Below are 27,837 nucleotides of genomic sequence, written 5' to 3' on the forward strand. Positions count from 1 at the left end.
GTGAATAAGCCCACATGCATGACAATTGTGTGTTTGAGATGATTTAGAAGGCATGTAGTGCACCACAAGCTTTGTCAATTGTGATGCTTCCTTTAGGGTACAAGTCCCTAGGTTAATGTGATAACATCCTCTATCACTTCAATACTAACGTTTCAATGTAACACCTTATATGCCATATTTAGCCTATTATTTATCATGTGACATTATAAATATACCTTGTTATCATTGTTGTTGAGTCGGTCTTACATAACAATTATTAAATAAAAGATGATTTATATAGAATTACCCAAACCAAAGTTTTGCCAATTGCAACTAGCTTCAATATGCAATTCCTCAAATTAATATAACAATCTCTTCCCTAACTCTACAATAGCAACATAGACAATTTTATTTACATACCTTATACATTAATTTCAACTTCTATTTATTTCTACTAAACCACTAAAAATTAAAACTAATCCTTTCCAAATTACTAAAATTAAAAAACAACTCCCTATCAAAACCTTACTTTTCTTTAAAATAAAACAACTTCCTTATCATTAAACATATATAATTAACACAACACACCATGATTTAGAACTTATAACCTCTCAAAACTTCAAGGAAGCCAAAGAAACACAAAAAGAAACTGGCCAAACCATCTTGACTAAGGATCTAAGCCCATTTAACTTTTATTTATTATCTATGTAAAGTTACAAGATATACCTTATGGGCCATAATTAACTTAGTGCTGTACCCCAAGAAGGTATCTTTGTGAAGTATTTGTTAAATTTATATAAATGGTTATAACGTTACAGTATGATTCTCTCGGCATATCCTCTATATAGATTTCCTTACATATCAAAACTCTTTTTGTCACATTAAATAACCAAAGTCTGAGGTTAGTTATCAATAGAATTAAAAAAATGATTAATTAGCGATGGCCTGATGACATCCCACCGCCAAGGAAAGGTAAAGAAGTCCTCTCTACCCCCACTTTCCTCACAAAAGTAAAATCTTTGGGGAATAATAATTAATTTCCTGAAGGGCTGAGAAAGGTAGATGGCCGACTGCTTTTTCTGTGAAATTGTGTATGATTCCTCTGTGAATACATTCATTCACTCATCTCTGAAAAACGATCTTATTCATCAAATAAATATTGATATGGGCTAAATGGTAACTGTACGTATACGTATCTTTATGATTATCATTGAATTTGGTATAGTACACATCACTAAGTGTTTTAGGCATTGGGGTTGGAGATGTCAATAATTTGGTAGGCTTGGGGTAGAGTTAGCACTAATCTCGGTAGATTGAAAGTTCTGATAAAACCGTGAATGGATCCGGGGAGATTGCGGGATTGCTTCTGTATAGAAATTCCAGTGCCTATAGGAGGAAGCTGTGAAAGTCATTTGGTATTTATTTGTTCTTCATCAAATCCTTAAGGGTCAAATTTGCCAGGTTGGGTTAAAATTCCTTTATTAAATTCTGTCATTTCGTTGATTATGTTTTGCTGCATGTTCGTTTGATGGGTTTCTGCTGCTGCGCCCATTCGGGTTAATTTCCAGCTTAAATTTGTATTGGGCTTATTGAATTTGGGTATTTTGAAAAGCCATTTTAGATTTTTACCTGTTTTCATTGTAGTCTTTGCTTCCATGAATGCTGTAAATGCGTTTGACTGATAGGCTTATGATGATTTTGCAAATTGAGCAACTTGTTGAGCTATTTGTGCGTGGCTCTGGGGCAGAGGGGGAGTGGGGTGGTGTGAGTTTTCTATTGTCAAATTTGCTTGTTTTCAGGGTTTGCTAAGGGGGATTGTAAGAGGGATGATGACATAATACCTTCACTCTAATTGCAGCTGAATTTTGCTTCAGATTTAATTTTAGGCCGCCCTGCACAGTTTTGGTGGGGGCGGATTCTTTTATGGAAACACGAAGCCGAAAGCGAGCGGAGGCCATAGCGCAAAGGCCATCCTCTGCCCAGTCATCCAGGGCCAACAAACGAGCTCGTCTTCCCTCTGCGTTTGCATCTGCTGCCTCGATTCCACCGCGTTCTCGCTTGCCGATCAGGCCACTTTCTGGTTCTACTATAGCGAGCTTGCGCCCTGAATTGGCTAGCGTGGATTTGGAAATGGAGTCCTCTGGTTCAGCCTCAAAGAGAGAACATGATGACAAAGGGATTGAAAAGGCTAACGAGAGGGAAAGAGGAGGGGGAATTAGTAATAATGATTCTGATGAAGATCATGAAGATGAAGGTGTTAGCAGTCTTCAGCACAATATCACTACTGCAAGCAGTGCACTAGAGGGCCTTTTACGTAAACTGGGGGCCAGGCGAGATGATCTTTTGCCTGGGTCTATGCCCTTTTCACAGCAGAGCAGCAGATTAAAAAGAATTTTGTCAGGATTGAGGGCCGAGGCTGAGATTGGTCGTCAAACTGACGCTCTCAGCCAGCTTTGTGAAATTTTATCCATTTCCACTGAGGATTCTTTGAGCAGTTTCTCAGTGGATTCATTTGTGCCAGTGCTAGTAACATTACTTAACCACGAGAGCAGTCCAGAAATAATGCTTCTGGCTGCCAGAGCTTTAACTCATCTTTGCGATGTTCTTCCCCAGGCCTGTGTCTCGGTTGTGCATTATGGTGCTGTTCCTTCTTTCTGCGATCGGTTGCTGACCATTGAGTATATGGATTTGGCAGAGCAAGTATGTGCTACGTATTGCATATGTGTAAATTATTCATGCAATTTGAAAGAAATGCTTATTTCAGTTCTACCCAAAATGATTTCCCAGTTGTTTGACTGTTTTCACCAAAATCTATGAATCCCTGTGGTGCAGTCTTTAGAAGCACTTGAGAAGATATCTCATGAGCACCCCATTGCATGCCTTCGTGCTGGTGCTCTAATGGCAGTGCTATCTTATCTGGAATTTTTCTCCAGCGGTGTTCAGGTACAGTCGCAAAAGTTGTATTTTATTAGCTTTTGTTTATATAGGAAAATTTAATCTTATGTTTGAGTCTGCTCTTGGAATGCACTAGAGGGTAGCATTGTCCACTGCTGCAAACATTTGCAAGAAGATTCCATCTGATGCAGCGGAATTTGTAATGGATGCTGTACCAATATTGACAAATCTTCTTCAATTTCATGACTCAAAGGTAATCTATTTTTTGCATATTCTCCTTTCATATTTAACGTAGGAGTGCGTTTGTAAAGATGGCATAGCGTTGAATTTATATTTGTTTGTGTTCTGTGTTCAATTTTTATTGATCCTTTGAATGTTTACCTTGAAGTACATTTTCTCCTCTGGCCAATGATAAATATTTGTTACGCAGGTGGTCGAACATGCATGTATTTGTTTGACTCGGATTGTAGAATCTTTTGCCTCTTCTTCTGAAAAATTAGATGAACTCTGTAATCATGGCTTGGTTACACAAGCAGCAAGACTTATATCTGTCGGTGCTTCTGGAAGTGGCCAGTCATCTCTTAGTACATCCACATATACGGTATCAACATAAGTGACATATTTGTTAAAAAAATTGGAAGGTTCTGTTATAACTTATTGCATGGTCTTATATTATCAATTGGCTTGCAGGGTTTGATTAGGATTCTATCTAAATTTGCTGGTGGATCTGCTTTAGCTGCCAAGACACTTCTTGATCTCAATATAAGCGGCATTGTTAGAGATATTCTCACTGGTTCTAGCCTGGTGCCAGGCATGTCAGGTTCCCTTGCTCTGGACAGACCCACTGATCAGGTACTTAAAATATTATCCTTCATTTGACTGTTATTCCTGCTGTGTTTAAAAGTTGAGACACATATTGACTATCTGATCTGAAACCACACGTGAATAGATTTTTCTTGAATGGTACTAGACAAATAAAATAAAATAGACATTTATCTGTATTGGAGAGTCAGGGAGTTTCATTTACAATATTCCCATTATTGTTTTTCAAATTCTATGTTATTTCGACTTTTTAACTTCATATGCTAGACAAATTATAAAGAAAATGCATATGCCATTGCTGTGGAACTCTAGTTTTTCTGTAGCAAAACTGAAGTAGTTATATCTTTCTATATGAACATGCATCCACCTGCCCCTCTGTCCAATTTTTTCATTTCTCTCCTGCCACCATATACTTGCAAGGGATGAATATTATAACTACAGGACAATAGGTAAAGCAGTATGACAGTTGACTACAGTTTGAATGCTCTTTGCGATTAATAATCATAAACAATAAACATATTAATTTAGTAAAGATAAAATATTATCAATCGGTAATACTATTGCAATTGCTTTCCAGGCTAATACATATAATTATGTATTCATGTATGCAGACTACTAATGTTTACGTACTGTATGATGTCTATACATGTGTTTATGTTTATTTGCATTTAGATGTCTACTGTTGACTATATATAGTATTAATAAATCTTGCTCAACCATCTTTATATCTATCTGTAATGCCCCACACCCCTGGACCTACAAGGCATGGAGAAGACCTCATTGATATAAAAATTACTTCGAATGTACAAAGATTTTCACAAACGTCATTATATTGTTTAAATGATTTGATATAGGACCATATTATTGTGTACATGCTTTTTTTTTTTTTCCCCTGTGTGAGGATTACATGGAGATGGGGTATTTATGGAGTGTTCAATGAGGCTCCCCAAAATTCAGGCACTCCAGTATATTGACAGACATGCATATATCCATGCATTTTGTAAAGAGAAATATTTAAATTTGAAATAAAACATAAAGGCTTGAAAGTCAAATTCAAAAGTCAAGAATCAAATGACCTATGTATTCCTGGTTGTATTTTCAGAAGGCTGGAAATGCCTTTGTGGTTTCCGAAAATTGCTGACATCATCCATGGGCAGTGGTTTACAACAATTTCATCATTTTTAAGAATATTTTAGTTAAGTTTTTGGTAGTTAACTGGGTTTTTATATCAAAACAATGATTACAAGAGAACGGAAGGAAGGGTTAATTTCTATTACAATGCTGTGCAAAAGCCAGAATTCCTTTTGGTCTTTCAGCTCTGGCCAGTGAAATCATCTATACGCACTTCCTATACATTTTTGGCTGTTTTAGAGAGTTTGTAGCTCTGTTATAAATGGCAAGGCTACATTCATTTTTCCTTTTTCATATTTCCAACCAGAAGATTGGTTCCCTCTTCCTAAATCCTTCTGTTAATAATAGTTGGTGACTTATACTGCGAGCAACAGAAAAGGTTCAAAGAAAAAACTAGAAGAGCCGGCACACTTAGAAAGCTAACTTAATTTAACTTCCCAGCTACTAATATCCTCTCTTGGAAAGGGGAGGGAGATTTGGATAGAACCAATGACCTATGTAAGATTTGATCTTCCATCACCTTTATGTTTTTCTGAGGTGTGTTGTTGATCTGTAAGCATCAAAATTACATGGACCATTTGTGCATTTGGAATTGACAGAAGAATCTGGCATGGATGCAGTCCTCATCTTGAAACTAGGAATTGGGGAATTGGAACCCTAACCCTACTTTAAAAAACATGTATATTCAAAATTTAAATGTTATATTGAAAAATAAGAACAAAATCTGAATTAAAATGTATCAACTGTTTATATTTCATATTCATATTGCTAATTGGGGAAAGAGAACCATCTTATGTTGTGGGGAACATCTAGTACCCGGCTGTACCAGGCTTGATTCCACATGGAAATCTGAAACATATGTGATACAGCCTTGAAACATTTTTGCGGCTGTATGAAGTTGAACACATCTGACGTGTGGGGAACACATTTTGTACGGCTGGAAATGTGCTTTGTACGGGCTCAAAAGTGTTTGTATGCTGTGTTTCTAACATTTGTGACTAATCTGCTTAATTTGACTTGTTTGACCAAAATGTTGGCAATTAATGGTAGTGTTAAATTCTTTAAAGGAAAAAAAGCAAAGATAAATGAAATGTGAACTACTACTTTAAGAATTTTACATACCATTAATTGTTTCAAGATGATTGATTATGGTTCCAATGCCAGCAGACTTCATATGCGGAAAGTAGAATTTCATATCCTGTTCAAAGTTCAGCAACCTTAACAGTTTTCAGGATTTGCAGGATTGCAGCATGTTCATTGGGTTTTATTTTGTATGAGGGTATGGGATTGGCGTTTAATGAAGAGCAGGGTATGGCATTGGCATTTAATTAACAGCACCAAGTCCTTTATGCATCCTGATGTTGGTGGAGTTGATTTTTAAACTCCTTTGTCCTGACCTTAGCAAAAATCAAGGCTTGCTATTCTATTATGAAATCAAATATGATACATAGATATAGTGATATTCTGCTAATTCTGCTATGCTGGTGCAATAGCAGTCACAGATGTTAAACTAGAGCAATCAACAAAGAATAGGAAAGCATTCCATGCTTTACCCAGTATTGTTAAAATTGGCAACTAGGGCCAAACTCCACATTGGTCATCTTATTTATGACAGCTGATATTTTTATTAGATTCCTCTCTCGGAGAGGTGTAAGATTGATCTAAAGATTATCTGATTCTGACATTACAAATGAAGTTATGAATTTATTTATATTATGGACAAATTGTCAAGGTCGGCCAGCAAGCAAAACAGGCACACAAGCCCCCAATTCATCCTCAATGTTGCATATAAAAATGAGACCTCAAGTCATTTTCACCATCATCTCATCACACATATCTCTCTCTTCTCTTGTGTTTGGGCACACTATCCGAGGCAGTCTTCTCTCTCTCCACATGTGTGAACTATGGTTTCTGTTCGCTGTGTTGACCGAGCTGTTGGGAGGCTGTTTGACTGCGTTGACTTGATGCGTTGACCGGTTTTGACTTTGGTTTGGGTGAGGAATCTCTGTCTAAGTAGGCTGCAATTTTGGGCATGAAAATTGAGGAGTTTTGACCAGCGTTGACTGTGGTTAGGGCTGACTGCAGGTTGACTGTTTGACCAGACTTTGACTGGGCAGAATTCGACTGTTTTGAGGGCTGTTTCATCTTCTTGTTTGGAGGCCGAAGTTGACTAAAGTTGATCGAATCTTTGAGGGCCAAATCTGCCCTGTTGACCAACGTTGAATTTTCTGGTTAGGGCTCTTTTGATGTTGTTATAAATTACCATAATTTGTAAATTGTACTATCTCTCTCTGCTGAACTATTGAAGACTAAAAGAAGATTTGATCAAGGGTTTCCCCACATTGGGGTTGTCCCTGGCTGGTGCCACATCTTGTGTCCTCTTGTCTTGGCTTGTCTTCTACTGTTTATGTTTATGTTCTATCAACACTTTACCTACATGTTTATGTGATTGCTAAACAAAAATTGATATTGGGCTCATAAAGTAAAATTTCTCTAAAGCATAGAACATACTGTTGTTGCCTAAAATTAACGTGGTATCAGAGCTGAGGTGAAGACAAAGCCCAAGCAAGAGTGAAAGAGCAATCACCAAAGACAGTTGGACAAGGAAAAAAGACTCAATGGGTTCCTTAACCTACTTTTCGGCTGAAGACAAGCTCCATGATAAATCTGACTATCATGGATGGAAGATGTCTCTTGATTTGACCTTGGAAGAGAAGGAAGTGATGGATTATGTGCAGGGTAAAATCCCTAAGCCTCCTTCAAATGCACCGGTTGTTGCGAAGACCAAGTACAATAAGGCTAAAGTCAAAGCGAAGAAGATTATCAGGGATTCCATTGACAAGCATCTGGTGGCCTATATCTCTGAATTGAAGATCTCCAAGGAGATATAAGACAGGTTGGTTGACATGTTCAAGGTCAGTAATGCTAATCAAATTCTCTTTCTCAAGAATAAGTTGAAGAAGATTAAGAAGGGCAAGGATGAGGACATTCAATCCTATTTCTTGAGGATTATTGAGATCAAGAATGATCTACTCTCGATTGGAGAAATTCTTGATAGGGAACTTACTTTCACCACTCTTGGAGGACTCCCACTTGAGTGGTATGTATTTAGAACCACTATACTCAACAATGATCAAATTCCAGGGTTTGAAGAATTGATGTCGAGATGCATTCAAGAAGAAACGCCTTCTAATAGAAGCAATCCCACTACATTCTTTGCTCATGCCAATCAAAAGAGAAGAAGGAAGGGCGGGTGCTTTGTTTGCAATAAGTTTGGCCACTATGCAAGGGAATGTCCTAATAAAAGGGATACACCTCGAGATGATGACTATCATAACAACTCCAGGGGCAACTTCAACAAAAACAACAACGATCAAAGGAATGGCAGGTCCAATGGCAAAGGAAAAAGGATTGTAGGACATCTAGGAAATAGTTGACCCTCCAAGAAATCAAGGAACTCCAGGTATGATGAATCCAATGTTGTTAATAATATGCAAAAAGAGTACTATCTTATATTGGCCCTCTCCACTGCATCTCCTCCAGACACTTTGGGAAATTCGCTGATTGATAGTGGTGCCTCAAGGCACTTCATCAGATACAAGGAAGCCCTCTCTAATCTGATAGAAAAGGAGACAAACTTGTAGATCATCCTTGGAGATGATGCCACCTATCCCGTGAAGGGAGTAGGGAATGTTACCCTTTAATTGAATTAAGGTAACGCTATTCATTTGCAAGAAGTACTATATGTATTCGATCTCAAGAAGGACCTGGTGTCCATTTCAGCAATGGAAGATAAAGGATTCAAAGTGGCTTTTATCGATGGAAAGGTATGTGTTTGAAAAAAAAGAAATTTCAAGGATGCTTTTACTCTTGGGTTCAGGGTTGACAATTTGTATCAAGTTGGAAGAAGTCCATTGGGAGCCATGTCTTGCAATAGATCTCTACAATCTAAACTATGGCATTGGAGGTTCGCCCATCTTCATTATAAGGCCCTACGCGATGTGAGACAGATGGTGATAGGTATGCCCGATTTCAAAGTAGAGCATGAAGGTGTATGTTCAGGATGTGCCAAAGGAAAACTTACAAAGGGACCATTCCCCTCAAGTAATAGAAAGACCACAAACATAGTGCAATTGATCCACTCTGACATATCTGGTATGATGCCTGTAAACTCCTTGGGAGGATACTTATATTATCTCACCTTTGTGGATGATTATTCTCGCAAGACCTGGATCTACTTCTTGAAGAAGAAGGATGAAGTGTTCACTTGGTTCCGACATTTCAAAGCCTTGATCGAAAACCAATCCGGGAAGAAAATCAAGATATTGAGGACTGATAATGGGACCGAGTATGAATCTAATGAATTCCAAGATTATTGTAGAGAAGCTGGCATTAAGAGGGAGACTACAACGCCATACACTCCCGAGCAGAATGGTGTGGTTGAAAGGAAGAATCACTCTATTGTAGAAGCTGTTCGTGCCATGCTTCATGATCAAGGCCTTCCGAAGTTTCTATGGGGTGAAGCTGCAAATACCGCCATGTATGTTCAAAACCGATGTCCTCATCAAGCATTGGATTCCAAGACTTCCGAAGAAATGTTCACTGGTAAGAAACCCGATGCCTCTCATTTTAGAATTTTTGGAAGCCCCATATATTTTCATGTGCCGAAAGAGAAAAGAAGCAAATTGGGTGCATCTGGGAAGAAAGGAATCTTTGTGGGCTATAGTGAAAATTCCAATGGCTATAGAATTTATGTGGCTGGCCAAAAGGAAGTTGAGATAAGTCATGATGTCACCTTCGACGAAGATATGGCCCTTAGGAAGATCAACAACCTTCCTATCCTACAGAAGGACAAAGAAGTTGACATAGGAAATCAGGGTGAAAAAGAGGATGAAACGATGCCTGATGTTGATGAACCTACCACTCTCTCATGAGCTTTCTTCCTCCAAAAGGAGACCCTCATGGCTTAGGGAGACTCTCGAAGATGCTGAGAGGCACATTGCACCAAGGGGGACTTTCCATGAAAGCAAGAAGCCGAATAGGTACCAAGGATATTTGACTGCCATGAGCACTATCATTCAAAATGAGCCTTCATCATTTGAAGAAGCCGTGAAGCAACAAGTATGGAAGGATGCTATGAATGAAGAATACGAGTCAATTATGAAGAATGATGTCTGGGATGTGGTCCCTAGACCCCAGGACAAATCGGTTGTCACTTCTAAGTGGCTCTACAAAATCAAGCATGGAGCTGATGGAAGTGCAAAAAAGTTCAAGGCTCGCTTTGTTGCTCGAGGCTTCTCTCAAAAGGAAGGTGTAGATTATGATGAGATATTTGCACCTATTGCCCGATACACCACCATCCGCTTGATCATAGCCCTTGCTGCCTTGCAAGGATGGAACCTACATCAGATGGATGTCAAGACCGCCTTCTTGCATGGTTCAATCAAAGAGGAAGTCTATGTGGAACAACCCGAGGGGTTTGAAGTTCATGATCGAGAATCTCATGTATGCAGGTTGAAGAAAGCTCTCTATGGATTGAAGCAAGCACCCCGGGCTTGGTATGAGAGGATCGATAACTATCTGATGAAGCTGGGATTCACTAGAAGTGAAGCCGATTCGAACCTTTACTTTAAGGTTGAAAATGATAAACCTCTCATTCTGGTACCTTATGTGGACGACCTCTTTCTGATAGGTGCATACCCTCTCATTCACAAATGTAAGAGGGAGTTGGCTTCTGAATTTGAGACGAAGGACTAGGATCAATGCACTATTTCTAGGATTGGAGGTCTGACAAAAACCAACTGAAATTTTCCTCTCTCAAGGAAACTATGTTGTGAAGATATTGGAAAGATTTGGGATGGTGTACTGCAAGCCTGTGACTACTCTGATGGAACTTAACTTTAAGAAGTTATGTGGTAGTGTTGCTGGACCTAAATTAGGAAATGCTTCTGAGTATCATCAACTCATAGGAGCACTGATGTTCTTGGTGAACTCCCGTCCGGACATATGTTTTGCAATTAATACATTGAACCAATACATGATTGAGTCTCATCATATACATTGGATTGCCGCCAAGAATCTTATGAGATATCTTTGGGCCATAATCACTCATGGACTGAGATACACTGCTAGAAATGTGAGGCTGCATGGTTATTTTGATGCTGATTGGGCTGGCAGTGTGGTGGATCACAAGAGCACTTTTGGATGTTGTTTTTCTTTGGGTTCTGCTTCGATATCTTGGATGAGCAGGAAGTAGAAATTGGTTGCCTTGAGCACCGCCGAGGCCGAATACATAGCTGCTAGTATGGCCTCCTATGAAGCTGTCTAGTTGAGGAAGCTTTTCAGTGAGCTGTTTGGACATGTGTTGGATACCACCGCGATCTTCTGTGACAACCAGAGTGGGATCTGATTATCAGAGAATCCCGTGTTTCATGATCGCTCCAAGCATATAGATATCAGGTACAACAAGGAGCAATAAGGCTTCATCACATTAGGACTGATGAGCAGGTCGTCGATAAAGCCCCTAGGGAAGGTCAAATTCTTGGCCTTCCAAGAACGACTTGGATTCGTGGAGAGACCCTCTTATGAGGGTCCTGTATGAGATGGACATGGAGCTTTGGGAGCTTCGGGCGGCTTGGGGTACTTCTTGGAGCGGTGAGCAACCATAGGGTAAGTGGTTCAGCCTTCCCCTAGTGGTTTGTTGTGTACAGGGTGAGTGGTTCATCCTTCCCCTGTGATACCCCTTGGCGACATGTGAGCAGGACGAGTGGTTCATCCTTCTCCTGCCGAGACATCCTACCCATGCAGTTTGGGACTCATGGGAAGTACCTCTCATCTGACCAATGAGTAGGGAAATGAGGATAGGGACCATAGTACTACTGATGGACGCATCATGTACTACCGTACTCCCTATGCTAGGATGTTCGATATTGATCTGGGATCAATGGGAATTGACTTCGAGTCAGTGAAAGTGGTATGAGACACTCTCTTTTGATTGGGACTGACTTCAGGTCAGTAGAGAATGGTATGATACATTCTCGATCACTTCTTCTTCATAGTTCAATAGAGCATAGCAGTGCATGGATGGCAAATGGATTAGCAGGTGATGTTCTCCCTAGTTAAGAGGGAGTGTTAAAATTGGCAACTAGGGCCAAACTCCACATGGGTCATCTTATTTATGACAATTGCTATTTTTATTAGATTCCTCTCTCAGAGAGGTGTAGGATTGATCTAAAGATCATCTGATTTTGACATGTACAAATGAAGATATGAATTTATTTATATTGTGGACAAATTGTCAAGGTTGGCCAACAAGCAATACAGGCACACAAACCCCCAATTCATCCTCAACATTGCATATAAAAAGGAGACCTCAAGTTATTTTCACCATCATCTCATCACACATATCTCTCTCTCCTCTTGTGATTGAGCACACTATCCAAGGAAGTCTTCTCTCTCTCCACACACGTGAACTATGGTTTTTGTTTGCTGCGTTGACTAGCATTGACAGAGTTGTTGGGAGGTTGTTTGACTGTGTTGACCTGTTTTGACTTCAGTTTGGGTGAGGAATCTCTGTTTAAGTAGGCCGCAATTCTGGGCACGAAAATTGAGGAGTTTTGACTAGCATTGACTGTGGTTAGGGTTGACTGCAAGTTGACTGTTTGACCAGACTTTGACTAGGCAGAATTCGACTGTTTTGAGGGTTGTTTCATCTCGCTGTTTGGAGGCCAAAGTTGATTGAAATTGACTGAATCTTTGAGGGTCAAATCTGCCCTGTTGACTAGCGTTGACTTTTCTAGTTAGGGCTCTTTTTCTACTGTTATAAATTATCAGAATTTGTAAATTGTACTATCTCTTTTTGTTGAACTATTGAAGACTAAAAGAAGATTTGATCAAGGGTTTCCTCATGTTGGGGTTTGTCCCTGGCTGGTGCCACATCTTGTGTCCTCTTGTCTTGGCTTGTCTTCTACTATTTATGTTCTATCATCATTTAACTTACATGTTTATGTGATTGCTAAACTGAAATTGATATTGTGCTCATAAAGAAATTGAAGTAAAATTGCTCTAAAGCATAGAACATACCATTGTTGCCTAAAATTAACAAGTATTCATGATGGACAGACATCATAAAACAAAAATCTATAGAGACCTGCCCAGAAGGGGAACTGGGTCAACCAGTCCAAAAGGATAGAAAATATGGCATCTAAGCTGGAGACAGTTATAAAAGAGCCTACCATAAAGGAAACCAGGCATTTAAGAACCATCATTTTGAGAAACAGTGCTTAATAAAGAAACTATATTATTGAAACTTAATGAAAATTGTAGGGAGGAACCTGAGACTAGTTTGGAGTACTGTGGCCTGCATCTTCAGAGGATGAGTGGAGGGCAATTGGGGTGTCTTTGGAGGACCTAGGAGCCTCTACTCTTTATCACTCCACCATTTTTCTTGACCAACCAACAACAAAGAGTAATGAAAACTCTGGTTCCCTTTTCTAGCATCTCCAGCTAGCTTACAGATTTTTTTCCAGTCATTAGCATGATATGACAACACGGGCCATGAATCCCTTTGTGTGTCAATAGAATTCCACAGTGTGAAGAAATTTGGTGTTGTGAGTGTGACTTGAGGTTTGCGAGAAAGTCGAAAACCATTGCATCTACCTCCTCTTTCTCTTCATAGGGTTGCTTGACACCCACATCTGCTTCAATTGCTTGTGCTTGGCTATGGAGGCGGAGAGGGATCGTTCTGAGGTAGGCTGAAGCAGTCGCAACAGTGTCAACCTCCACATAGGTGCAACATAGGTGGGTGTTTTCTTTTCAAGAAGTTCAAGGGGCCATCTCCACAATGTAGACAGTTGCGGAAACAGAGTTTCCTAAAATAGAATAGGACCCTGTCATATGACAAGCACTTCAAGAATGGAGCAATTTAACTACATGAGGGGCCGTAGGCAAAGGACGAGCTTTCACATGCTGGGTGGAACTTCATAGTTTTCCTGATTGAACCATACCTTTTTCCATCTTCCCAAAAGTCATGTGGCTTTGTATTCCTTGAATGTGCAAATCTGTTTGCCTTTTCTTTTTCGGGAAGCTTGAGGGGCCACACCACGATGTAGAAAGTTGCAGAAGCAAAGTTTCCTAAAATAGAGTAGGACCCTGTCATAAGACTAGCACTGCAAGAATGGAACAATTTAAATACATGAGGGGCCGCATGCGAAGGACGGGCTTCCCATCCCATAACTTTGAAGGATCCTCGCTACACTTTGGCTTCAATTGCAAGATCTCATGTCGATGTATGTTTCTCTTGATCAAACAGATGAACCCATAAGGACTCCAATTTCTCTCTGTTGTCGAAGAGTTACAAACTTGTGAAAAAACTCTACATGCAAGGGTTTGTAACTCTAGAGATTGGGCACCATAATATCCCTAGCATGCAAGAGGCTTCATAGTTCCCCTATTAGTTAGTGCACTTACATTTCCAAACATACAACTTCCTGTGATCCATGTTATTGGGAGCATCTCGCTAGGGGGTGTTACCACCTCGGAATCACACATTGAACAAAAGCATTCAGGGAGCGCACTTTGATCCCCTTTGGCATGCTTCCCATTGTTGGGAGCTTAGACACTCTTGGATCCCAAAATTGCACTCTTTCCATGCTCTTGATGCTCCCTCCTGCATTCATGCCATGTTGCCATTGTTCCCTCCTACACCCTGCCATTCTCTTGACACTCCCTCCCACGTTCTTGCCATGCTTCCCTTGCCGTCTCATGAAAATGAAGAAAAAACTATTTAAAAAAAATTGTGTTTTGGACCTTTTAAGTCTTCATACTTCAGATGAATTATTAGTTCAGATCTTATGCAAGTGGCCTATTTTGTAAACATAACTCTTTGATGACATTTGGCAGATAGCTTACTTCCTTCCAAAAATCACGGGTCTACTTCCTGTTATATGGTTTAAGAATTTGTATTTGTAATCAATAGATGGTTGATGCTTACGTGATGAATCATTAATTTTCCATTGATGACATTTCTAACTTCATTATAATGTAGCAATATCTCCTCCTCTTCTTTAGACGATAGATACTTTCTAGATTTTTCAACTGAGGTCCATATATATCAATATCAAATTGAAATGAAATATCATAATTTCTCAACATGCGAATGTTACAGACTAAAGTTGAAAACTTCGAAATAAGAAAAAAATAGTTTATTTGGAAAACTCCACAAGCCGAAATAAAAAATCGGAATTATAAAAATATGGAAATTGATAGACCAATTCGATAGATAATGATGAACCTCCACATCCTCAATGGAACAACACATAATTCCCTAGACCAATGATACAAAGTAGTATGGGTAGAACTTAGAAGATGTTGTATGAATACCATCTTACCCACTTGGCATCAACAATAGAGGAAAAGGAACATGCCATAACCAAGCTAGGCCTAGGTATGGATGACTCATCTAAATCCTCAACACAAAAGGATTTGTAGGACTAGCCAAAGAGAGATTAATGATCAAGCCATCAAGGGTATTGAAGTCTACACGTTTGGGGTTCCTATCCCATAGCTTTGAAGGACCCTCGCTATACTCTAGCTTCAATTGCAAGATCTCATGTCGAATTATGTTTCTCTTGATTGAATGGATGAACTTGTAAGTACTCCAATTTCTCTCTGTTATTGAAAAGTTACGAACTTGCGAAAGAAATCACATGCAAGGTTTTGTAACTCTAGAGAGTGGGCACCATAATATCCCCGCCATGCAAGAGACTTCATAGTTTCCCTATCAGCTAATGCATTTACATTTCCAAATGTACAACTTCATGTGATCCATGTTACCGGGAGCATCCCGCTAGGGTTTGTTCCCACCTCAGAACCATGCTTTGAACAAAAGTATCTAGGGAGCACACTCATAGCCCTTTTTGCATGCCTCCCATTGTTGGGAGCTTAGACACTCTTGGACCCCAAAACTGTACTCTTGCCATGCTCTTGATGCTCCCTCCCATATTCATGCTGTGCTGCCGATGTTCCCTCTTGCACTCCTACCATGCTCTTGACACCCCCTCCCACATTCTTGCCATGCTTCCCTTGCTGTTTCATGAAAATGAAGAAAAGCTATTTTTTAAAATTTTGTGTTTTGGACCTTTCAATCTTCATACTTCAATTGAATTATTATTTCAGATGTTATTCAAGTGGTCTATTTTGTAAACATAACTCTTTGACGACAGTTGGCAGATAACTTATTTCATTCCATAAACTATGCGTCTACTTCCTATTATATGGTTTAAGAATTTGTATGCTTGTAATCGCCAGATGTTTGATGTTGAAGTGATGAATCATTAATCTACCATGGATGACATTTCTAACTTTATTATAATATAGCAATATCTCCTCCTCTTCTTTAGATGATAGATACTTTCTATATTTGTCAATTGTGGTCCATATATGTCAATATCAAATCGAAATTGAAATATCATAATTTCTCTATGTTGCGCGCGGACCCGTTCCCACCAAAATTCATGGCGTTTCCTTCGTTTCAACGATCTGGGTACTTTGGAACTCGTTGGAAACTTCCCCGGTTGGCTGAGTATTCCATCGGGGACTTGGGGACTTCTAGGCCATCCTCACGCCGTCCCTCAAAAAATGGAGGACTTTTTGGGGGACTTTATGATGTCCCCCAATATCATGCACATTAAACAAAAAAAATTAAATTAAAAAATTAAATTTGAAAACCCAAGTTCTAAACTTGAAAGTCAAAAAACTAAAAAACAAAATTTGAAACCTAAAACCTATCGCGACCTAAACCTATCGACTAAAGTAAACCTATCACATACACACTAAACTAAACCTATCGCATACTACACACTACACTACATGGCAGCGGCGAAGGTAAACACTGTTACAGAGACACGACGACGAAGGTAAACACAAGTTGTGAAGGTGCAGTAAACACTAAGCTTGAGCGAATGTTCCTAGTAAGCACAAGTTGGGAGGGTTGCAAGTAAGAGTCGAGAGAAGTCTGAGACGATGGGCGAAGGTAAACGTTGAATAGAGAACTCTATTCACGACAACAAATGTAAGCAGAGTTGAGAGAACCCGAGTGAAGGTTGCAGGTGAGGTAAGAGTCGAGCGACAGGGTGAAGTCTGAGACTCTTAATTTGGGATCTATAATTAAATTTTAATGACTTATTCATGTTTATAGTTTATAGTCACAATACCCCACGAATTAATTTGCCTTCAATTTGAACTTGTCTCTTTCTCCATGTTTTTGACAAACCTTTTCTTGGCATGAATCTTTGAAATTTCCCTATGACACAATTACCATGACTTTAATGCCATGTTAAATATACACAAGATACAAGCAGAAGAGACTAGATGAGGGATAAGATGATATATCAATGTGCTACTAAATTACTACTGCTTTTGTTTATATATGTAGCAAGTTCCATTATTCATTTTAAGAACCAATCAACTAATTCCCTGAATACATTAACATAAACATCATTTATTATATATAATTTATTTCACTTTATGACATTATTACTTTTGTACGTAACATTTGTTACTCTTGAAATAAATAAACATTACAACGGCTAACTCGGCTTTAACGCTTAATGTTATAAGGTAAATAGATGGGATGGTAATACTCTTTGTGCTCCGTAAATAATAGTGATTTTGAATGATTATGATATACATTACACTAATGCCAGGTCCTGCAAGGTTCTTAATTTCTAGACTCTTAATTTGAGATTTATAATTAAATTTTAATGACTTGTTCATGTTTACATGTTTACAGTTTTATTAAATTTTAATTTTAGTCTTTAAATTTTAGATGTTATTTAAATTTTGAAATGATTCATCATGCATCATAGAATGATTATATAGACAATAGTAGATTATAAGCTGTAGCAGACTAATAGTACTTCTTAAGTTCTTGACAATGGGTAATGATCACGAGATTTGTTTTTGTGATGTGCAATGATGATTAGATATTATTAGACTTTAGTATTTTATTTTGTGATTTGAATTTCAAAATTAGTAATAGTTCTAATTTTTATATTTTAATTTATCATCCTTTTTAATGCTGAATTACTAAACTTGATTTTAATTTTATTTTTTTAATGAATATAAAAATTAGTTGCCGCACTTGCCATCCCCAACCTTCCGCTCCCTGAAAATTTGGGGGTGCGCTCTAGCCGTCCCATAAACTCTCCACCTGTACCCCTGTACCCCCCGTCCCCACAACCAGTGCAACATATTTATTTCTCAACATGCCAATGTTACAAACTAAAGTTCAAAACTTCAAAATAAGAAAAGCATGGCTTATTTGGAAAACTCCACAAGTCTGAAATAAAAAATTGGAATTATAAAAATTTGGGAAGCGATACCAATTCGATTGATAGTCATGACCCTCCACATCCTCCATTGAAACAACACATAATTCCCTGGATTGACGAGACAAAGTAGTATGGGTAGAAGATGTTGTATGAATACCATATTACCCACTTGACACCAATATCAGAGGCAAAAGAACATGCCATAACCCAGCTAGGCCTAGGTATGGATGCCTCATCTAAATCCTCAACACAAAAGGATCTGTAGAAGGACTAGCCATAGCGAGATTAATGATCAAGCAATCAAGGGTATTCAAGTCTACATGTTTGGGGTTCCCATCCCATAGCTTTGAAGGACCCTCGCTATACTTTGGCTTCAATTGCAAGATCTCATGTCGAAGTATGTTTCTCTTGAGTGAATGGACGAACCCATAAGTACTCCAATTTCTCCTTGTCATTGAAGAGTTACAAACTTGCGAAATAACTCTGTGTAAGGGCTGTAACTCTAGAGATTGGGCACCATAATATTCCCACCATGCATGAGGTTTCATAGTTCCCCTATCAGCTAGTGCATTTAGATTTTCAAATGTGCAACTTCCTCTGATCCATGTTACTGGGAGCATCCTGCTAGGGGGTGTTCTCACCTCAGAAATGTGCTCCGAACAAAAGCATCTAGAGAGCACACTTTGAGCCCTTATGGCATGCCTCCCATTGTTGGGAGCGTAGACACTCTTGGACCCCAAAACCACACTCTTACCATGTTCTTGATGCTCCCTGTCACATTCATGCCATGCTGCCAATGTTTCCTCTTGCACTCCTACCATGCTCTTGACACTCTTCCCACGTTCTTTCCATGCTTCCCTTGCTGTCTCATGAAAATGAAGAAAAATCTGTTTAAAAAAATTGTTTTGGACCTTTCAGTCTTCATACTTCAGTTGAATTTCAGATCATATGCAAGTGGCCTATTTTGCAAACATAACTCTTTGATGTCAATTGGGGGATAGCTTATTTCATTCCATAAATTATGGGTCTACCTCCTATTATATGGTTTAAGAATTTGTATGCTGTAATTGATAAATGGTAGATGCTTCTGTGATGAATCATTAATCTACCATGGATGACATTTCTAACTTCATTATAATGTAGCAAGATCCCGTCCTCTTTTTTAGATGATATATTCTTTCTTTATTTGTCAACTTGTTGAAATATGTAGCTAGGTTTGGTCTTCATAATGACATGTGTAATCATGATTTTATGTATTTATTGTAAAGAGAAAAACAAATTTATTATTTTCATTCATGAGGCATGGGTTTCATGCTCAAGGGAAATTTATTTTTAGGTCAAGCACCCATTGTGTGCTTCTAGGGCTTGTCATTGAGTCTACAATTCAACTGAGTCTTTGTCATGTATGGAAGACCTTTTTGGGCATGTTACATATTGTAAAGAAACAATTATTTGAGTCAAATTAGAGTCAAAGATCCTCCAAAACCTTGTCATGGGGCCTCAAGCAAGTCAGCCTACATGAAAGATCAAGTTGGCCTCAAGGAAGCAATTTGTACCGTGGAAAGCCTATATATAAGAAGGAACTCGAATTAATTTGAAAACACAGAACAAACAAGTTTGATCTCCTCAAGAAAGAAGCTGGAAAAGGACGAAAATCAAGGATGAGAAGAAAAATGGGATTGAAGTTTTTGGATCTCTCTCTCTCTTTTGTGTCAGGGTTTCTAAAGTTATTGGGCAAGTCGAAGTCGCTAGAAAGTTACTGGGCAAGTCGAAGTGCCGGAAAGTTGTTGGGCAAGTCGAAGTTGCTAGGCAAATCGAGTTGTTGGAAAGTTGTTAGACAAGTCGAAATTGTTGGAAAGCTATTGGGGTCGAAGTTGCAGAAGAAATTGCTGGGCTTGAAGTTGCGAAAGAAGTTGCTGGGGTCGAAATTGCTGAAAAGAAAGCTCATCAAGGAGAAAGGTTGACTTGGTCTTGGAGGGGTCTTTGTCAAGGGTCTTAGGTCTTGGAATTCGTCATTTGAAGAGTCTATAAGAAGAGAATAATTCTTGTGGGTTTTCCTCTCAAGAGGAGAGGTTTTGGCCCTGGCTAGCAACCTGCATTTTGTGTCCTATTGTCTCTTTGATATTCATTGTTTGGTAGTTGTTTGATGATAGAAAACACAATAATGATCAAGTTAAAGAAGAAGTTAATCAAGTTAAGTAAAAATACATCACAAGCAGTTATCAAAGTAAGAAAAATCTTTTAATCTAGTTTCCCCTAGATTTCTCAACATGGTATCGGAGCTAAGGTGACAAGACAAGGAAAGGCAGCTTGTAGAAGAACTATCAAAAGGAGTATCAAGCAAGGTCAAGGCATCAAAGAGGACATCGAACCATCAAGAAGGGATTCGTAAGGCCCGAGCAATCTAAGGAATATCATAGAAGACCTCAAAACCCTAGCTCATGCAAGAAGGGTTCTACACTCAAAGCATTCTTGGAAAGATCACACATCATCATCACAACGAAAAGAAAGACCTTAAGGACCCTACCTCCACTAAAAAAAGGACTACACATTTCAAGCATTTTGAAGTCTCCATTTGAAGGAAGCAAGAAGAAGCGTTAGCATCACAAACAAAGACATGAAGGTGATCTCCATCTCATTAAAGCAAGGATCACATCTCAAGCGTATTTGAAGAAATACATATCTAGAAGAAGAAGCATCGTCATCTTCAAGGAAGCTATCATCATCATCAAAATCAAGAAGGCATCAAGTTGAAGATTTCTCCATCAAAGGAGCATCACATGACAAGTAAGTATCCTTTTATCTATTACTGAATCTACTATCAAAATGACTTCATTCTGCAAGGAGAGCAATAAGTCGGCTGGGTCATCAAATTTCCTTGCATGGAAGAAGAGGACATATGTGATCCTCATAGAAAATGAAGTCATTGGACATGTTAAGGGTTTAATTGTTGAACCGCCAAAGGAAGATGCTCAAGCTCTAGCAAAGGATATGAGGGGGAGATAAGGGCTCAAAGAATCCTTATAGAATCAATCAAGGATTCTCTCATCCCTTATGTAGCAAAATTGCAGAAGTCAAAAGACATCTATGACAAGTTGGTAGAATTATTCTCTGTAAGCATTGCAGGAGAAGTAATATCTTTGAGAACCGAGCTATATAAGATGAAGGTATCAAGGGATAGCCTCATATCTTATGAGGGTGTCTCAAATACGAGACCACCTGCAAGAGGTTGGGGAAATAATATTTGACCAAGAGATGACCATCGTGGTGCTCAATGCACTACCTGATGAATGGGGTAACTTTGTATGAAGCATCTATGGAAAGAATGAAGCCAACCCATTCAGTGAACTCTGGTGACTAGTCATTATGTAAAATTGAAGAAACCAGGTTAAAGGCAAAAAGTGACGTGGGATCAAGCAAACAAGTTCAAGCATTTGCTGCCATGGATAGGAGAAAAGGCAAGTTTGGTCCTCATAAAAAGAAAAAGATCGATATATCAATGATCCAATGCTATGGCTATCAGGAATATGGGCATTTCAAAAGAGATTGTCCGAAACTCAAGAAGGACAACAAGAAAAGGAAAGAAAGGAATGAAGCCCATGTCACCGAAGAAATGGAAGAATTTAAGAAGAAGAAATCAAAGGAGGAGGAAATGAAAGATCTCTACTATCACTTACATAATTTCCTTCACTTAGTTCTTTTTAGTTTTTGTGAAAGATAGCTATCATGGTAAAAAGCATTGTAAGTATGATAGGATGCATCATAATAGAAGCATACGATTGAAGCAAGAGTTGATGACATCATTATAGAAGCTTGAAGGATAGCTGAAGTAGAAGTCTACATGGATGTAGCAGTCGTCATAGAAAGGAAGTAGCCCTGGGTAACCTCACTAAAAGCATAAGCAATATATATGGTTGAAAGAAAGTCATCTAGTGTGATAGAAGATAAAAAGAATTCATCATACATCATCATAATTAGAAAGGAGTATTTGCAAAATGAGGATAATCAAGATCCTCCGTTGAAATCTTCATTAGAAGGTTCATCACTTCTTGGAAGAAGAAAATGTCTCGGTGATCATTCCTCTTTGTGTGGGATCCATTGTTTAGAAGGATGATGGTATGGTGACAAAGGAGTGCAACATGTCAAAATGATTGAAGAAATTTCAAGCAAGGAAAGAAAGCTGATGAAGGAAGTCTAGATGACCAAAAGGAGAAGAGGTATGTATATATTTGATACATTAAGTCATGTCATCATATAGTTGCAGATAGCATGGGTGAATGCTCTAACTATGAGCATGATCGAAGAAAAAGGATCTCTTCCTTTGAAAAGATGCATGAAGGCATATTTCATAAATTAGTTCACATATTTACAAGATGAAATCAACATAATGTGTCCTCGTATGGAATATGAGGTGGTTGACATAGAGGAAGGAACTATGTATAGAAGTTCCTAGAAATAATATGTGAAGAAAGGAAGAGAAGTTCGTGAGAAATGCAACTATAGTAACATAAGATAAGATAAGTGATCAACATTCGATGACTAAGACAATTGGCTAAAGACATCTCTATGGAAAAGGTATGAAGACTCTGATAAAGTCTGTAAAAGAAGGAGACCCTTGACATTGAATGTTTTGGAGATGTGTGTGCAGAATGTTGAAGTTGCAAGCAAACAAATATCATGATGAAAGGCCATCATAAAAGATAACTTTGATTTGATGTTCATTTTTGATTTTTGAGCAACATCTGGATGGGTTGATATAGGGCTACCGAAAGAGAGTTGTAGATGTCACCAATAGGCTACAACTAACACTCATGTGGTTGGATGGAAGATCCTGAAGGAAACATGATTTGGAAGAGGTAGTTGTATGAAGAAAAGCCAAATGTGGACTAGAAGATCACTTTATGATGAAAAGAAGGATGACATGACTATTGGTTCAATCCTATGGTTCATTGAAGGAAAGTGATGGATGGCCGATGCCCTACGAAGAAAACCTAGAAGATGAAGGCTCCATAATGAAGAAGATGAAGTTCATGACATCAAAAGGAGGAGCTCTACTAGCAACTGATAGTACCATGATCTCCACCAAAGAGCTGTTGTTGAACAAGTCCCTAGTTAAGAGGGAGCTTGGGTATATTCCTTTTATAGGAATGAGTTGGTCCTCCCTGGTTAAGAGGGAGTGACAGATATGGTTCTCTACTTCATGTGTCATGCACTAGACTAGGACTAACAACCGTAAGTCTTAGTGAAGGCCATGAGGAGAGATAGACACATCATTCTTGTCTTCATATTGTGAAGAAAGAATGGAGGATTGGGTAAGCATCTGAGATTGATTCCGATACTCTTTGAGGATGTGGTAGGGCATCCAAGATGTAAGAGTAGTTGAAGAGGAAATTCCTTGAGGATGTGTTATTCCAAGATAGGAATTGTCCTAAAAGGACATACCCTGTGAACACTTGGGTGGGGTATGTGCCTTAAGAGACAATGATGATGGTGTCTGTCATTCATTGGTCTTGCCAAAATTGTGCTCTGATCTTGTGGAGAGATAGAGCTGTTAGTCAAGGCCTTGCTATGTGACAATGCTGGTTGGTATGATAAGATGCTTTGGTATAAGCTGATAAGATAACTTATGAGATGGCTTACCAATCTAACTCTTCTTATGAGAATTCTTCAGTTTGAGAATGTCCAAGTACCTTGTATGGATTATGAATACCTCCCTAGTTAAGAGGGAGTGTTGAAATATGTAACTAGGTTCGGTCTTCATAATGACATATGTAATCATGATTTTATGTATTTATTGTAAAGAGAAAAATAAATTTATTATTGTCATTCTTGAGGCATGGGTTTCATGCTCAAGGGAAATTTATTTTTAGGTCAAGCACCCATTGTGTGCTTCTAGGGCTTGTCATTGAGTCTACAAGTCAATTGAGTCTTTGTCATGTATGGAAGATCCTTTTGGGCATGTTACATAATGTAAAGAAAAAATTATTTGAGTCAAATTAGAGACAAAGACCCTCTAAGACCTTGTCATGGTGCCTCAAGCAAGTCGGCCTACATGAAAGATCAAGTCGGCCTCAAGGAAGCAATTCATACCCTTGGAAAGCTTATATATAAGAAGGAACTTGACCTCATTTGAAAACACACAACAAGCAAGTTCGATCTCCTCAAGAAAGACACTGGAAAAAGACTAAATCAAGGACAAGAAGAAGAAATCAAGATCAAAGCTTTTGGATCTCTCTCTCTCTCTCTCTCTCTCTCGTGTTAGGGTTTCTAAAGTTATTGGGCAAGTCGAAGTTGATGGAAAGTGACAGGGCAAGCCGAAGTTGTTGAAAGTTGTTGGGCAAGTTGAAGTGCTGGAAAGTTGTTGGGCAAGTTGAAGTCGCCGGTCAAACAATTTGTCGGGCAAGTCGAAATTCCTGGAAAGCTACTAGGGCCAAAGTTGCAAAAGAAACTGTTGGGGTTGAAATTGTAGAAGAAACTGTTGGGTTAGAAGTTGCTGGGGTTGGTATGGCTAAAAAGAAAGCTCATCAAGGAGAAAGGTTGACTTGGTCTTTGAGGGGTCTTAGGTCTTGGAATTCGTCACTTGAAGATTGTATAAGAAGAGAAGGATTCTTGTGGGTTTTCCTCTCAAGAGGAGAGGCTTTGGCCCTGGCTAGCAGCCTACATTTTGTGTCCTCTTGTCTCTTTGATCTTCATTGTTTGGTAGCTGTTTGATGATAGACAACACAATAATAATCAAGTTAAAGAAAAAGCTTATCAAGTTAAGTAAAAATACATCACAAGCAGTTATCAAAGTAAGAGAAATCTTTTAATCTAGCTGCCCCTAGATTTCTCAACACAACTGAGGTCCAAATATATATCAAATTTCAAATTGAAATTAAAATATCATAATTTCTAAAATGGGAATGTTACAGACTAAAGTTCAAAACTTAAAAATAAGAAAATCATAGCTTATTTGGAAAACTCCACAAGTCTGGTATAAATATTTGTAACTATAAAAATTTGGAAAGTGATAGACCGATTTGATAGATGGTCATCACCCTCCACATCCTTCAATGTTACAACATGTAATTCCCTGGACTAATAATACGTAGTAGTATGGGTAGAAGAGGTTGTATGAATACCATCTTACCCACTTGGCACCAACAATAGAGGTAAAAGAACATGCCATAACTCAGCTAGGCCTCGGGTATAGATGCCTCATCTATATCCTCAACAAAAGGATCTGTAGAAGGCCTAGCCAAAGAGAGATTACGATCAAGCAATCAAGGGTATTGAAGTCTACATGCTTGGGGTTCCCATCCCATAGCTTTGAAGGACCCTCGCTATACTCTGGCTTCAATTGCAAGATCTCATGTTGAAGTATGTTTCTCTTGATTGAATGGAGGAACCTGTAAGTACTATAATTCCTCTCTGTCGTCGAAGAGTTACAAACTTGCGAAAGAGCTCTACATGGAAGGGTTTGTAATTATAGAGTTTGGGCACCATAATATACCCCCCATGTAAGAGGCTTCATAGTTCCCCTTTCAGCTAGTGCATGTACATTTCCAAATGTACAACTTTCTGTGATCCATGTTTACTGGGAGCATCCTACTAGGGGGTGTTTCCACCTCGGAACTGCTCCGAACAAAAGCATCCACGGACACACTCTGAGCCTTTTTGGCATGCCTCCCATTGTTGGGAGATTAGACACTCTTGGACCCCAAAAGTGCACTGTTGGCATGCTCCCTCCTGCATTCATGCCATGCTGCCAATGTTCCCTCCTGCACTCCTGCCATGGTCTTGACACTGCCTCCCATGTTCTTGCCATGCTTTCCTTGTTGTCTCATGAAAATAAATGTTTTTTTGTTTTTTCAATTTTGTGTTTTGGACCTTTCAGTCTTCATACTTCAGTTGAATTATTAGTTCAGATCTTATGCAAGTGGCGTATTTTATAAACAGAATTCTTTGAGGACAATTGGAAGATAGCTTATTTCATTCCATAAATCATGGGTCTACTTCCTATTATATGGTTTAAGAATTTGTATGTTTGTGATCGATGGATGGTTGATGCTTAAGTGCTGAATCATTAATCTACCATGGATGACATTTCTAACTTCATTATAATGTAGCAAGATCTCCTCCTGTTTAGACAATACTTTCTAGATTTGTCAGCTGAGGTCCATGTATATCAGTATCAAATTGAAATTGAAATATTGTAATTTCTCAACATGCCAATGTAACAGACTAAAGTTCAAAACTTCAAAAAAAGAAAAACATAGCTTATTTGGAGAACTCCACAAGTCTGATATAAAAAAATGGAATTACAAAAATCTGGAAAGTGACAGGCCAATTTGGTAGATAGTCATGACCCTCTACATCCTCCAGTGGAACAACATATAATTCCTTGGACCGATGATACAGAGTAGCATGAGTAGAAGATGTTGTATGAATACCATCTTACCCACTTGGCAACAACAACAGAGGCAAAAGAACATGCCATAACAAAGCTAGGCCTAGGTATGGATGCCTCGTCTAAATTCTCAAACAAAATGATCTGTAGAAGGACTAGCCAAAGAGAGATTAACAATCAAGCAATCAAGGGTATTGAAGTCTACATGTTTGGGGTTCCCATCCCATAGCTTTGAATGACCCTCGCTATACTCTTGCTTCAATTGCAAGTTCTCATGTCGAATTATGTTTCTCTTGATTGAATGGATGAACTTGTAAGTACTCCAATTTCTCTATGTCATGGAAGAGCTACAAACCTATGAAAGAACTCTATCTGCAAGGATTTGTAACTCTAGAGATTGGGCATCATAATATACACACCATGCAAGAGGCTTCATAGTTCCCCTATCATCTAGTGCCATCTACATTTACCAAGGCTTCAATTGCAAGATTAGGCGAGATGTGAGTGACTGTACCAAGATCTCATCCCTTTCCCGATTGAAGTATGTTGTAAATGTAGAGTAGCATGAGTGGAACAACATATAATTCCTTGGACCGATGATACAGAGTAGCATGAGTAGAAGATGTTGTATGAATACCATCTTACCCACTTGGCAACAACAACAGAGGCAAAAGAACATGCCATAACAAAGCTAGGCCTAGGTATGGATGCCTCGTCTAAATTCTCAAACAAAATGATCTGTAGAAGGACTAGCCAAAGAGAGATTAACGATCAAGCAATCAAGGGTATTGAAGTCTACATGTTTGGGGTTCCCATCCCATAGCTTTGAATGACCCTCGCTATACTCTTGCTTCAATTGCAAGTTCTCATGTCGAATTATGTTTCTCTTGATTGAATGGATGAACTTGTAAGTACTCCAATTTCTCTATGTCATGGAAGAGCTACAAACCTATGAAAGAACTCTATCTGCAAGGATTTGTAACTCTAGAGATTGGGCATCATAATATACACACCATGCAAGAGGCTTCATAGTTCCCCTATCATCTAGTGCCATCTACATTTACCAAGGCTTCAATTGCAAGATTAGGCGAGATGTGAGTGACTGTACCAAGATCTCATCCCTTTCCCGATTGAAGTATGTTTATCTTGATTCAATCGATATACCCATTAGTACTCCAATTTCTGTTTGTCGTGGAAGAGATACAAACCTATGAAAGAACACTATATGCAATGGTTTGTAACTCTTTGAGATTGGGCGTCATGATATCCCCACCATGCTTCGTAGTTCCC

The 27,837-nt window shown here is 38.7% G+C and overlaps 1 protein-coding gene across 7 annotated transcripts in view; it reads left to right on the forward strand.

The window, feature by feature from the left end:
- The first annotated feature begins 977 nt into the window (after positions 1-977).
- Positions 978-27,837, forward strand: part of LOC149184533 (E3 ubiquitin-protein ligase UPL3-like) — a 67,346-nt gene continuing 40,486 nt past the window's right edge. For 2 of the 7 annotated variants that reach the window (XM_089417574.1, XM_089417580.1), the window contains exons 1-6: positions 985-1,440; positions 1,854-2,679; positions 2,812-2,922; positions 3,011-3,127; positions 3,305-3,475; positions 3,565-3,726. In XM_089417574.1, the coding sequence (XP_089273700.1) occupies positions 1,903-2,679; positions 2,812-2,922; positions 3,011-3,127; positions 3,305-3,475; positions 3,565-3,726 (1,338 nt within the window). In that variant the 5' untranslated portion in view covers positions 985-1,440; positions 1,854-1,902. Of the gene's footprint in view, positions 1,441-1,837; positions 2,680-2,811; positions 2,923-3,010; positions 3,128-3,304; positions 3,476-3,564; positions 3,727-27,837 lie in introns of all 7 variants that reach the window. The other 5 variants (XM_089417578.1, XM_089417575.1, XM_089417576.1 and 2 more) reach the window with 5 other exon arrangements.

Source organism: Pinus tabuliformis, chromosome 3_2, assembly GCF_031772625.1.
Source record: "Pinus tabuliformis cultivar Carrire ecotype Pingquan chromosome 3_2, CPIR1, whole genome shotgun sequence".
Taxonomy (NCBI): Eukaryota; Viridiplantae; Streptophyta; class Pinopsida; order Pinales; family Pinaceae; genus Pinus; species Pinus tabuliformis.